At 36.0% G+C, this 12278-nt stretch overlaps 1 protein-coding gene across 1 annotated transcript in view; it reads left to right on the forward strand.

The window, feature by feature from the left end:
* Positions 1-12278, forward strand: part of PPP6C (protein phosphatase 6 catalytic subunit) — a 37431-nt gene that overhangs the window by 20965 nt on the left and 4188 nt on the right. The window contains exons 2-6 of the mRNA XM_065928459.1: positions 1339-1434; positions 7456-7521; positions 8594-8735; positions 11625-11704; positions 11880-12089. Coding sequence (XP_065784531.1) covers positions 1339-1434; positions 7456-7521; positions 8594-8735; positions 11625-11704; positions 11880-12089 — 594 coding nt within the window. The remainder of the gene's footprint in view (positions 1-1338; positions 1435-7455; positions 7522-8593; positions 8736-11624; positions 11705-11879; positions 12090-12278) is intronic.

The following is a 12278-nucleotide window of genomic DNA, read 5'->3' on the forward strand; positions in this document are numbered from 1 at the left end:
TAACATTGTGGGGTAGGGTTCCCTCCCCCAACTGAGCTTAATTCCCTTGAAATTTATCCAGATTGTCATGTGTCAGTAGTTTGTTTCCTTCTATTTCTGAATAGTATTCCATTGTGTGAACGTACTATAACATAACTAGTCACTGTTGAAGGACATCTGATTTATTTCCTGTTTTTGGTTGTCATGAATTAAACTTCTGTGGACTTCTGTATACAGTTTTTTATGTGATCATAAATTTTCATTGCCAAGAGTGCAGTTGCTGGATCATATTTGCTAAGTACATGGTTTGTAATTTACTTAAATAATTAGCAGATAAAGACCTTTTCCTTTTAAAATGATTGACTTTTACTTTGTGTGTGTGTGTGTGTGAAAAACATCAGTTGACAGTTCCTTGCAAAGCTATCTGTGTTCTAGAACTTGTTACCTGTGTAGCTGAGCAATTGAACTGAACTGAACTGAACCTGTGTAGCCAGGGAGTTTGCATTTTGGAATAGGCATTGTGAGAGGAAGGTGAAAGCTGACAGATCAAATCCCAGAGTCATCATAGAGTAGTTTGCTTTTCTGTGAAATGTTTCATACATTTTGTTCAGTTGTTCAGTCGTGTCTGATTCTTTGTGATCCCATAGACTACAGTACGCCAGGCTTCCCTGTCCTTCACCATCTCCTGGAACTTGCTCAAACTCATGTCCATTGAGTCAGTGATGCCATCCAACCATTTTGTCCTCTGTTGTCCCCTTCTGCTTTCAGTCTTTGCTAGCATCAGGGACTTTTCTAAAATAAGTCAGCCCTTTACATCAGGTGGCCAAACTGTTGGAGCTTCAGCTTCAGCATCAGTCCCTCCAGTGAATATTCAGCATTGATTTCCTTTAGGATTGACTGGTTTGGTCTCCTTGCAGTCCAAGGAACTTCCAAGAGTCTTGTTCCACACAACAGTTCAAAAGCATCAGCTCTTTGCTGCTCAGCTTTTTTATGATCCAGTTCTCACATCCATACATGACTACTGGAAAAACCATAGCTTTGACTATACGGACCTTTGTCAGCAGAGTAATGTCTCTGCTTTTTAATACGCTGTCTAGGGTGGTCATAGCTTTTCTTTCAAGGAGCAAGCGTCTTTTAATTTCATGGCTGCAGTCACCATCTGCAGTGATTTTGGAGCCCAGGAAAATAAAGTCTCTCACTGTTTCCATTGTTTCCCCATCTATTTGCCATGAAGTGATGGACCAGATGCCATGATCTTAATGTTGAGTTACTACATGTGTTAGTTCTTGTCATTTTTGCACTTGGTCTTCAGCTTTAATGTTGTAATAAAAGGTTGCATTTTGTTTTCTTGTCTTACAGCGGCTATGTGACTACGTTTGTGATCTCCTGTTGGAAGAGTCAAATGTCCAGCCAGTATCAACACCAGTAACAGTGTGTGGAGACATACATGGACAGGTAAAATTTCACGAGGAGAGTTTTAGCTTCTGTACTGTCTGTCCGTAGTCCATGTGTGTTTCCACTTGTGCTGTAAAATATTTAAAAAAAAAGGAGCAGCTAGTGGTTGGTTAGGATGCCTCAGTCTGTGTGATACTAATGATTCCTGGTTACTATTAAGCTGAATAAAAGCAGTAGTCAAATTATTCATGCACTTTGTTGAAATCACACTTAGGAAGTGAACTGAGTGAAGCATTATTTTTCTGTGGACAGGAGAAGATAGGAAATAACTACAGACTGACTGCTCATAGCTATTATGGTTGATAGGAGATGCTTTGGTTTTGGGCCTAATTTTCTATTCATTCTACGCATTGCTGTTTTATTCATTCTGTTCACTTAATGTCTTATTTTATTGAAAATTCATCATTTCCTTAGTGGGAATGAGAATAACTGTTCAGAAAAACTATTGGTGCATGATTTCACAGCAATTCGGTGCTAGAATGAAATGAGAAAGACAGTTCACCTTTTCATCTGCTGGAATTTTGTTTGTTTTTAAGAGTTTCAGAGCATTGACAGGAGGGGTACACCTCATTTTTAGACTCTTGCTGTCAGTGTTTAGCCTGATTAGGAAACTGTGTATTTGTGGAGTTCTTTTTCTTTTTTCCTGGGTAATGAAAGCTGAACAAAACACTCATAGCCTGCTCCATGCATGCAGTGGAGTTGGGGCTAATATAATATATTGTGACATAATATAATATATAATTATAATAATAATATATTATAAACAACATTGGATTTATGAATGCCAACATGACCTTAACTATGACTGCCTAAAGGAGCAGAAACGTGTGTAGATTATTAGTGATTGAGTTGGGTTTTTCAGTCTGTTCTCTGGATGTTTGATGTTATAGTAAATGACATCTTCATGTTTTCAGCTTCTAAATAGAAACCCCATTATGTCATAATTGATCTGTTAAAATTCTGGTTCTCTAAAGTAAACCATTAGGAGTGTATTTCTTGGTTTCCATGTTAACTTCTCTCCTAAAGTATAATAAACATTTCTATTTTGCTAACATAAAGGATATTAATATAGGAAGTGCCTTTAACATATTTGTAAAAGTTGGAATAAACCAAGCACTGTTTTCCTTTGATTATAATATTAAAATTGAAGGGTTACCTGTGTTTGGCTGCACTGTGTAGGTCGTGGGATCTTAGTTCCAGACCAGAGATTAAATCTGTGCCCTCAGATTCAATCAGCTATGAAAGTGCAGAGTCCTAACCATTGGACCACCGGGAAATTCCCCCAGGACTTTTCAGTATATGAATTACAGTCAGGATCAAAGGTCAGGAAGTTAGAGACAACTTCATACTACTAAAATTAATAAATTTACACTTCCATAATATATATGCCTTCAGTCAAATGTACAACTGTTGCTTTCATTTATCTTGTGTTTTGAGATTAATAAAGTGCTTTCTCATAAATTCCATGTCAGTTTTTTCTTTGTTTAAGGGTTCCATGAAATTGGATCATTTTGTGGAGAAGGACTGAGACTGAAAAATTGAGGAATTAGCCTAAATTCACATAGCTACTAAGGGACAGAGCTGAGATTTGAAACTCATATAGGTGCCCAGTAGCCCATATTAGAGTTGTTATTATTTTTGCCTGCGCAGTTTGCTCACCCACCTGCTGTCACTTCCCTGACCGGTGTTTGAAGCTGGGCCCCATCAGTGAAGGCTCAGAATCCTAACCACTAGGCCACCAGGGAACTCCCAGTCTATGTTAAGACTGCCACCAAACTGAACAGTGTTTCTCTTGTACTTGACCCTTTAAAACAATTGCTCATCGAAAGCATAGAACTTGAGAAGCTTCTAAATGTCTGTAGACTAAAGTCAAATATAAGATGTGTCTTTTGGGACTTGTACAGTTGTCTTCCCCTTGGGCCAGTTCTGGAATTGCAGGATTGGATTATGACTATAAATAAGCTGATAGAAAGTGCTGGCATGCATACAGTGCCAGGAAGCATTGGAACGGTATAATCTAGTGAGGAGGTTGTAGAGTTCAGTGTCAGACAGAGCTTGGTTTAAATCCTGCCTGGGTACATAATAGCTGTTTAAGAAGCCACTTCAGCTAGCTCTTCAGTTCTTTAGATATGTGGACCTTTGAGGGTCTGTAAGATGGCACAGAATCAACTGAAGGTAAAACTGCTGGTGCCTCCCTGATCAAGGGAGCATCACCAAGCCTATGCTGGTTGTCCTTGTATTCTTCACCAGCATGCGTGCATTTACAGTAAAATAAAATGCCAGTATCATTTAAGAATGTCCTTGATGAACTAGTAATATTAATTAGTAGTAGCTCTTAACCATTGAGTAGATATATCTTTTGAACAGCCCCTGTGATGAAATAGGAAGTATGCATAAAGCACATCTACTACATGTCAAAGAAAAATGGCTTTTTCAAAAGAAGATTACTTTTGCAGTTTTGTATCTCCATCTGAAATAGCCTCTTTTTTTTTTCTTTTTAATGGAATGCTATTTTTACTTGAGAGAATGAATGACAGACTATGAGTATTTGGCAACTATTTTGCAAAAGTATGTGAAGTGAGCCAGTCACTTTAAGAGGAACAATTGATAGTATTTGTTGCTGATGCCAGAATTTGAGTTTTCAAGAAAATAATTGGACTTTTAGAAATTTGAATTCACCACCATGAAGCTCCTAGCTTCTGGTACCTAAAAGACTTTTCTGATGAGATGAGTGATAATATTAACAAATATTTTTTTAATGATTATAAGGAAATACTATTTTTCATTTTCCAAATAACCAGAGTGTATTACCCACTCAAAGTGTTAGACCAACCTATCTAACACAGTTTGAGAAGAGACCGGTTGTCCAGTTTTGATGTTTTAGAAGAAAAATATGCACCATTATCTCTAAAGGTTATTAAAATTCTGCTCCCTTTTGTAACACATACCTGTATGAAGCTGGATTTTCTTTGTATACTTTAAACAGCATATCCCAACAGATTGGCTGTTTAGTTCAGTTCAGTTCAGTCGCTCAGTCATGTCTGACTCTTTGCAGCCCCATGGACTGCAGCATGCCAGGCCTCCCTGTCCATCACCAACTCCCGGAGTCTACTCAAACTCATGTCCATTGAGTCGGTGATGCCATCCAACCATCTCATCCTCTGTCATCCCCTTCTCCTCCCGCCCTCAATCTTTCCCAGCATCAGGGTCTTTTCAAATGAGTCAGTTCTTCGCATCAGGTGGCCAAAGTATTGGAGTTTCAGCTTCAGCGTCAGTCCTTCTAATGGACACTCAGGACTGATCTCCTTTAGGATGGACTGGTTGGATCTCCTTGCAGTCCAAGGGACTCTTAAAAGTCTTCTCCAACACCACAGTTCAAATGCATCAATTCTTCTGCACTCAGCTTTCTTTATAGTCCAGCTCTCACATCCATAGATTACTGGAAGAACCGTAACTTTGACTAGATGGACCTTTGTTGGCAGTGTAATGTGTCTGCTTTTTAATATGCTGTCTAGGTTGGTCATGACTTTCCTTCCCAGGAGTAAGTGTCTTTTAATTTCATGGCTGCAATCATAATCAGCAGTGATTTTGGAGCCCAGAAAAATAAAGTCAGCCACTGTTTCCACTGTTTCCCCATCTATTTGCCATGAAGTGATGGGACCGGATGCTATGATTTTAGTTTTCTGAATGTTGAGTTTTAAGCCAAATTTTTCACTCTCCTCTTCACTTTCATCAAGAGGCTCTTTAGTTCTTCTTCGCTTTCTGCCGTAAGGGTGGTGTCATCTGCATATCTGACATTTAAACATTAGCGATGATCACTTTAAAATTCTAATATGGTTAATACTGATTCATATAGTGTAAAAACAAAAGCCTTTGAGGACCTGTAATTTTTAAGACTATGTTTGGGTCCTAAAACCAAAAAAATCAAAAACTACTGAGTTGGCCAACTGTTTCCTTGCCTCTAATAATGGGGTAAAATCCACATCTCAGGATTCGTTTTGTTTTAAAATAAGAAAACTTACAGAGTGTGTGATATGAAAAACATACAATAGATGGTAGAAATTATTTGTGAAATACTGAGATGGGCCCCCAGTAATGTATGACAGTTACTTGTCTCCATATGTTTTTAGTAACTCTTTATTGTATATATTTTTTTTAATTTATTTTTTTATTGAAGAATAATTGCTTTACAGAATTTTGTTGTTTTCTGTCAAACCTCAGCCTGAATCAGCCATAGGCTTACATCTATCCCTCCCTTTTCAACCTCCCTCCCATCTCTCTCCCCATCCTCCCCTTTAGGTTCATGCAGAGCCCGTTTGAGTTTCTTAGCCATACAGCCGATTCCCGCTGGCTATCTGTTTTACATTTGGTAATGGAAGTTTCCATGTTACTCTTTCTATACATCTCACCCTCTCCTCCCCTCTCCCCAAGTCCACAGATCTGTTCTCTATGTCTGTTCCTCCATTGCTGCCTTGTTTAAATAAATTCTTTAGTACCAGTTTTCCAGATTCCATATATATGTGTTAGAATACAATATTTATATTTCTCTTTCTGACTCACTTTAGTAACTCTTTATTATATTAAAGAATTTTGGAAAAACTTTCAGTATGGAGTAGGTATGGGTCCCTGAAGCAGAATTTTTTGTCATCCATTAAATATATATATATTAAATGGAAATTTACAAAGCGTCTATTCAAGAACATGTTGCTGCAGACATCTGGAGTAAAGTCTAAGGACACTCACTCTTCTACAATACTTTTAAAGAAGCAACTACTTTATAAAACTTTTAAGTGTTTCCTTTCAGACTTGTGTGTATATACTCAATATTTTACATAGTAAAATTGTATAGTTATGTTATAGGGTTGGTTTTGTGTTCTGTTGCACTTTGCTACATGGTTTCCATTATAATCATTATTTATGACTGTGTGAGGTCTGGGTCTTACTAATATTCCCCTATGTTGGTCATGAAGGTTGTTTCTTCTCTTATTAGAAATGGTGCTATGATGCATTTTCTTTATGTTACACACCTCCCCCCCCCCCCTTAAGGATATAGTCACAGAAGTGGAATTACTAGGCTAAAGTAACACACAGACACGTGTGTGTGTGTATTACATATACACATATATACACCAAGTGTGTGTATAAATGTATATACTTATTTTTTACTGCTTATATTGTGTGTGATTGTTTATACATATGTGATATACACATGCATACATATATGTGAGGTGGGAAGTGAGAAGTAATATTACTACGTAAATTTTACTTTCAAATGTAAACGACAGACGTGAAGGAAATTATGAATAGTAGTTGGTATAGTATAGTCAATACCTTAATCCAAAATTCTTTTTCAGAAAAACTGTGATGTTTTGTTTAGGAAGTAGGATTAGGATAATCTAGTTGACTGAAGTTATCAAGCACACAAATTTGTCAGTTAAATTTTCAGGCAAATAGAGTATGATGAAATATATATATATTTTAATATATTGATTATTGAGAAGGCTCTCCACAGCTGTAGAGCCTAAGGATACACATCTCTGAAAGCAGAGTATAAGAAGGTAGATTGATCTGCTCTGTAGGACACTATGAAGTGTCATGTAAACTCATTCTTTGAAAGAAATTCTTATCGACTTGCTTCCTTAACTTTTGTCTCTTTAAAATAGATGCAGAATGTGGGACAAAATGATTGGGTTAGCTTATCGGCAGTTAGGTAACTGATACATGATTTCAAATTCTGTAGTGATAGACGGGGAGATGTATGAAAGAAATTTGAGGGGGTTTGCCATGACATTGATGAGCTAGGAATGACTTCAGTGATAACTGAAAGCTTCATTTTAGTGCTTTATTTTTTAAGGCTTGGAAGCTGTGTGCTTGGTAGTTTAGTTTGCACTTTATTTCTTTTTATGAATGTACATATTTGAAGTCTTAATTCACCGCTTCTTTACACAGTTTGGCCTCAGTTTCATTATTTTACTCCTTCACAGGAATTTGTAATCAGCATATATTGCCTTTCTTTTATAGTTTTATGACCTTTGTGAACTATTCAGAACTGGAGGTCAGGTTCCTGACACAAACTACATATTTATGGTATGTAAACACCAGTGATATCAACTACTTATTTCATTTTATATTTTTTCAACTACTTATTTTAAATGGAGATCGATCTTACTACATGTAGATTATGTAATACTTTCATTGCCATGTGACAACCACTATTTAAATATGTGAAAAGGTGATTCAGTACTTTGCTACATTTTGCTGTGTCCTTTGGTTGAGAATAATTGTTCTTGTAAACTGCTGTGCAGGTAGGACTGGGTTGTAGCCTTTTTGTAGTTTTTGTAGTTTTTGGTTAGGTAAAAACAAAAAAACAATAGCTTGGAACCTCAGGTTTAAAGCATAAATCTTCAATTTACTGTTATTTTGTCATCTTTTTTTTTTGAGCATTCATTTTCATCTGTTATTAATCTGGATTGAAGAATGTACACATTTACACATTTGCTATTAAGGTAGATACTTGCTTTCTTTTTGGAATAAAATGTTACTGTTCTAATTTTTTTTGAGTCCTGTTATTTTCCTTTCTTCTGAAAATTTCTGGGTTACTCTCTTATTCTTTTAGCTGTTTTCCTATTGTCTAATATTGGCCCAAGTAAAACATAAATGGGAAGTGTAGATAGTATGTCTTCATATGCAGTTGTTAAATACAAAACTGAGTGTAGAACACTGTTAAGATATTTGCTCTAAAAAAAAAGAACTATTTTCAAATTGACAGCTCTTTTGATCCAGTTAAAAAGATTTTTGAAATTCATTTAAAGTTTTTTGATCACATTTTTTTTTTGATTCACCTTTATTTTTACAAACGCTTATTAATATAGGTAATAGAGAATTGAAAAAATGGTGGTTTTATAGGGAAAGTCCTTGAGAGAACTGCACAGCAGCTTGCTGTAAGCCTCCCGCAGCATAAGACTAGCACATTTAGTAGGAATAGCTTATTTACTTCCATTTCAATTTTTTGTTAAAACCCAATTTCCAAATAATTCAGTGTGTGACTCTTTATTTTTGTTATTTTGTACCATGTCTCTGAGTTTGTGCACTTTGGTATAATTTTTTTTAAATATTGCTGTTATTATATTGTTTGTAACTGTAAATTTTTACTTTACAGGGTGATTTTGTAGACCGAGGTTACTATAGTTTGGAGACCTTCACTTACCTTCTTGCACTAAAGGCTAAATGGCCTGATCGTATTACACTTTTGCGAGGAAATCATGAGAGTAGACAGATAACACAGGTGTATGGATTTTATGGTAAGATTTTCTGTTTCTCTGACTCTGAATATTGTCTTACGTTCCTCTTTGGGGAAAAAACGCCACATACATCATACATGTACTTTTAATAGTAAAATTAGAAAATACAGATAATCTTTTTCCACTTTCATTTTTAAATCCATTTTTTCCCTCAATCAGTTGACAATCTGACTACGTAGAGAGAACCATTCTATTTTTTCTTTTTTTACTAAAGTATATAGTTGATTTATAATATTAGTTTCAGATGTGCATCACAGTGATTCAATATTTTTATAGATTATACTCCTTTTAAAGTTATAAAATATTAGCTATATCATCTGTGTTGTACAGTATATCCTTGTAGCTTATTATTTTATACATAGTAGTCTGAGAGAACCCTTTTTAACTTTTTGGTGTATGTCTTTCTAGATCAGTGCCTCAAAATGTAGTCTTCAGTTTACCTCATTGGAATTATCTGGGGTGCTTGTTAAAATTGTAGACTGCTGGCTGCCACTGTAGACCGTTTGAGGTGGGCCTTAGAATCTGCTGAAAAGGAATGCTTTGCACCCTCAGTTTAAGAGTCTATTCTATATACATATGTGTGTGTGTGTGTTTGTATACGTATCTGTGTACGTATACATCACATCAAGCTAAAATGTGATCATACTTGGTTTTTTAATATTGTGACCAGCTTTTTCATTTCATTAATGTTGTTTTTGTAGCTGCACTGCAATACACTGTACTGTAAATCTGTGTACTTCCCCCAGAGAATACTGGAACTCAAGTCATTAAAAGCAAAATAGCTACTTCTATAAAATTTTGTATGATTGAAAGCTTTTAAAAATGAGATTTGGAGCTCTTTGAAAGAGGTAGATAGAACTCTTGAGATATTAATATGAATTTTCTTTGAGCACAAGGCAAATATTGAGAGATTTAAAAATATTAATCTCATAACCATTTAGTTTTAGACTTTATATTTTGAATTATGTCATGTCGTTGTAAAGATAAATTGAACTCTCTTACTGCTCATTTTGTCAGCCATTGTCAGTTATTAAACTGAGAAATTTTGAGAATTTGTTGTTTATTTATTTATGGTCACCCTTTGTTTCTTGGGGAACCTTAGTTCCCCAGTCAGGGATTGAATGCAGGCCACGGCAGGGAAAGCCTGGAATCCTAACTACTAGGTCACCAGGGATCTCCCTGAGAATTTGTTGCTTATATAACTTTGTTAATAGAAATTGAAAAGTTAGATGGCTAATATTTATCTCCTTTCTACAAGTTACTTCTTATTTACATTCTCAAAATGCCAAATACCATTTAGAATAAAACTGATTGATGCTTTTACAAAATAATCAGTATTTTGGATAACATATAATATGATGTTAGCTCATTGAAAGCAGCTGACTCCAGCTGTCCAAGATTACTATTATGCATATACTTACACCCCAGAAATTGACCAGCATTACCACTGTAGGGCAAAAGGAATAAAAGGGGGAGAGGAAAGAGGACATTTTAATCATGACGCCTTGACTGAAGAAAATGATAGCAGCACAACATCCAGCACTGAATGTTTTTGATCCCAAGCTATGCTCTAGTGCTCATAAAATTTTTTTTGTTTAGTAAGAGGAAACCCACCTGTTCCTCAGGAGGAAGATAGATTTAGTCATCATGGAACTTAATATTGATTTTAAAGTAAAAATGTCCACACATAGCTATTATATTGGGCCTTCGGTTCATCCTGATAAACATGGTTGTAGTTAGCAGTTATTATGAAGCAAGTGCTTTGCTTATGTGTTAGGGTAAAAAATTGACAAGTCGATTCCTACTGGTAAACTGTGCTCAGTGTTAGAGATGTCTCCTGAGACGTTTACATAAGGATCCTGCCTCATGTAGAGATACAATTTAGAAAATTATGAGGGTTGAGCATACCCCACAGTATCATTTTCAGCTGTACTTAGGACAATAGTGATATGTGGTTTTTTTTTTGCAAAATTAAGGAAGAAACCAAAGAGCATGGCTTCCTTGGTATTAACTGAGAGAAGAGATTAATATACTTTATTAACTGTGTAGATAGCAGAGAGAATGTTCAGCTGAGAATATATAAGACCTAGTGATAACTACCAGGGTACTTCCTAGAACTCAAGTGTGTAGTTGCATAATCTGCAGAAAATCTCAGGAGAGACAATGTAGGTCTGAGAAATGTTGAAAATGTTCTTGTGATTAAGGGTCCTTTAATGTGTTTGGTTATCCTGCTAGCCTAAAGTAGTCACGTTAAATACATTACTGTGTTTGATGGAATTGCCCAGAATTTTTTTTAAAGTTTGTTTATTTATTTGACCACACCACATGGCCTGTAGGACCCAGTTCTCTGACCAGGGATCAAAACTGCACCCTTAGCAGTGAAAACAAGGAGTCCCAACCACCAGACCACCAGGGAACTACTCCCAGTGTTAATGATAAGACAAAAACGTTTGCTCTGGGTTATGTGAAATTAATATTTAGCTCTTCTTGATTATAGCATTTGACCAATAATTTCAGCTGCTTCTTAGGGCCACTTTTGGAATGAAAAGTAGGACCACTTTCCTAGACCAGTTAGCTACTAGTCTCCTGGCTCTACATGGAGGATCTACCAGGGCTAAATATGTGTCATAACCTGCCATCCTAGTTTAAGCATAAGTTCTGTTGTCCTAGTGTTAGATATATCCTTTATTTATTTTATTTCATTTATTTATTTTTTGGCCGTGCCTCACAGCTTGCAGAATCTTAGTTCCCCAACCTGGGATTGAACCCAGGCCACGGCAGTGAAAGCACTGAGTCCTAACCACTGGATCTCCAGGGAACTCCCTTGTATTCTTTATTTTTATCAGCATATTCAGAACTTCATTAATGAGAACTCTGTTTGTCTCATAGATGAGTGCCAAACCAAATACGGAAATGCTAATGCCTGGAGATACTGTACCAAAGTTTTTGACATGCTCACAGTGGCAGCTGTAAGTTTATGTAAATCTTTTTAAAAGCTTAAGTATTTTTCTGCCAGTAACACTTTGCATATGTTTATCTAATTGCCATCTCAATTATATTGATATCATTAGCACTCATTGATGAGTTTAGGTATGACTGAGCTTATTGTTATATATTCAACTCTTTGTTATCTTTTTTTGCTAGTTAATAGATGAGCAGATTTTGTGTGTTCATGGTGGTTTATCTCCTGATATCAAAACACTGGATCAAATTCGAACCATTGAACGGAATCAGGAAATTCCCCATAAAGGAGCATTTTGTGATCTGGTTTGGTCAGATCCTGAAGATGTGGATACTTGGGCAATCAGTCCCCGAGGAGCAGGTTGGCTTTTTGGTGCAAAAGTCACAAATGAGGTAAAGCCAACATTTTTGTAAAAGTGGTTTGTTGGTCGCGAATGGCATATGTAAAGAACTATGGTTATTATAGATACCAAACTTCTAGTCTAGTTTACTCAAACTGTGGTGCTCGTGGATATTAGATTTCTTGTCTGGTTTATCATATGTCTTTCCTTAAGGTTAAATGAGATCATGAAATAAAAGCGC

This window comes from Muntiacus reevesi, chromosome 3 (genome assembly GCF_963930625.1).
Source record: "Muntiacus reevesi chromosome 3, mMunRee1.1, whole genome shotgun sequence".
NCBI classification, from domain to species: Eukaryota; Metazoa; Chordata; class Mammalia; order Artiodactyla; family Cervidae; genus Muntiacus; species Muntiacus reevesi.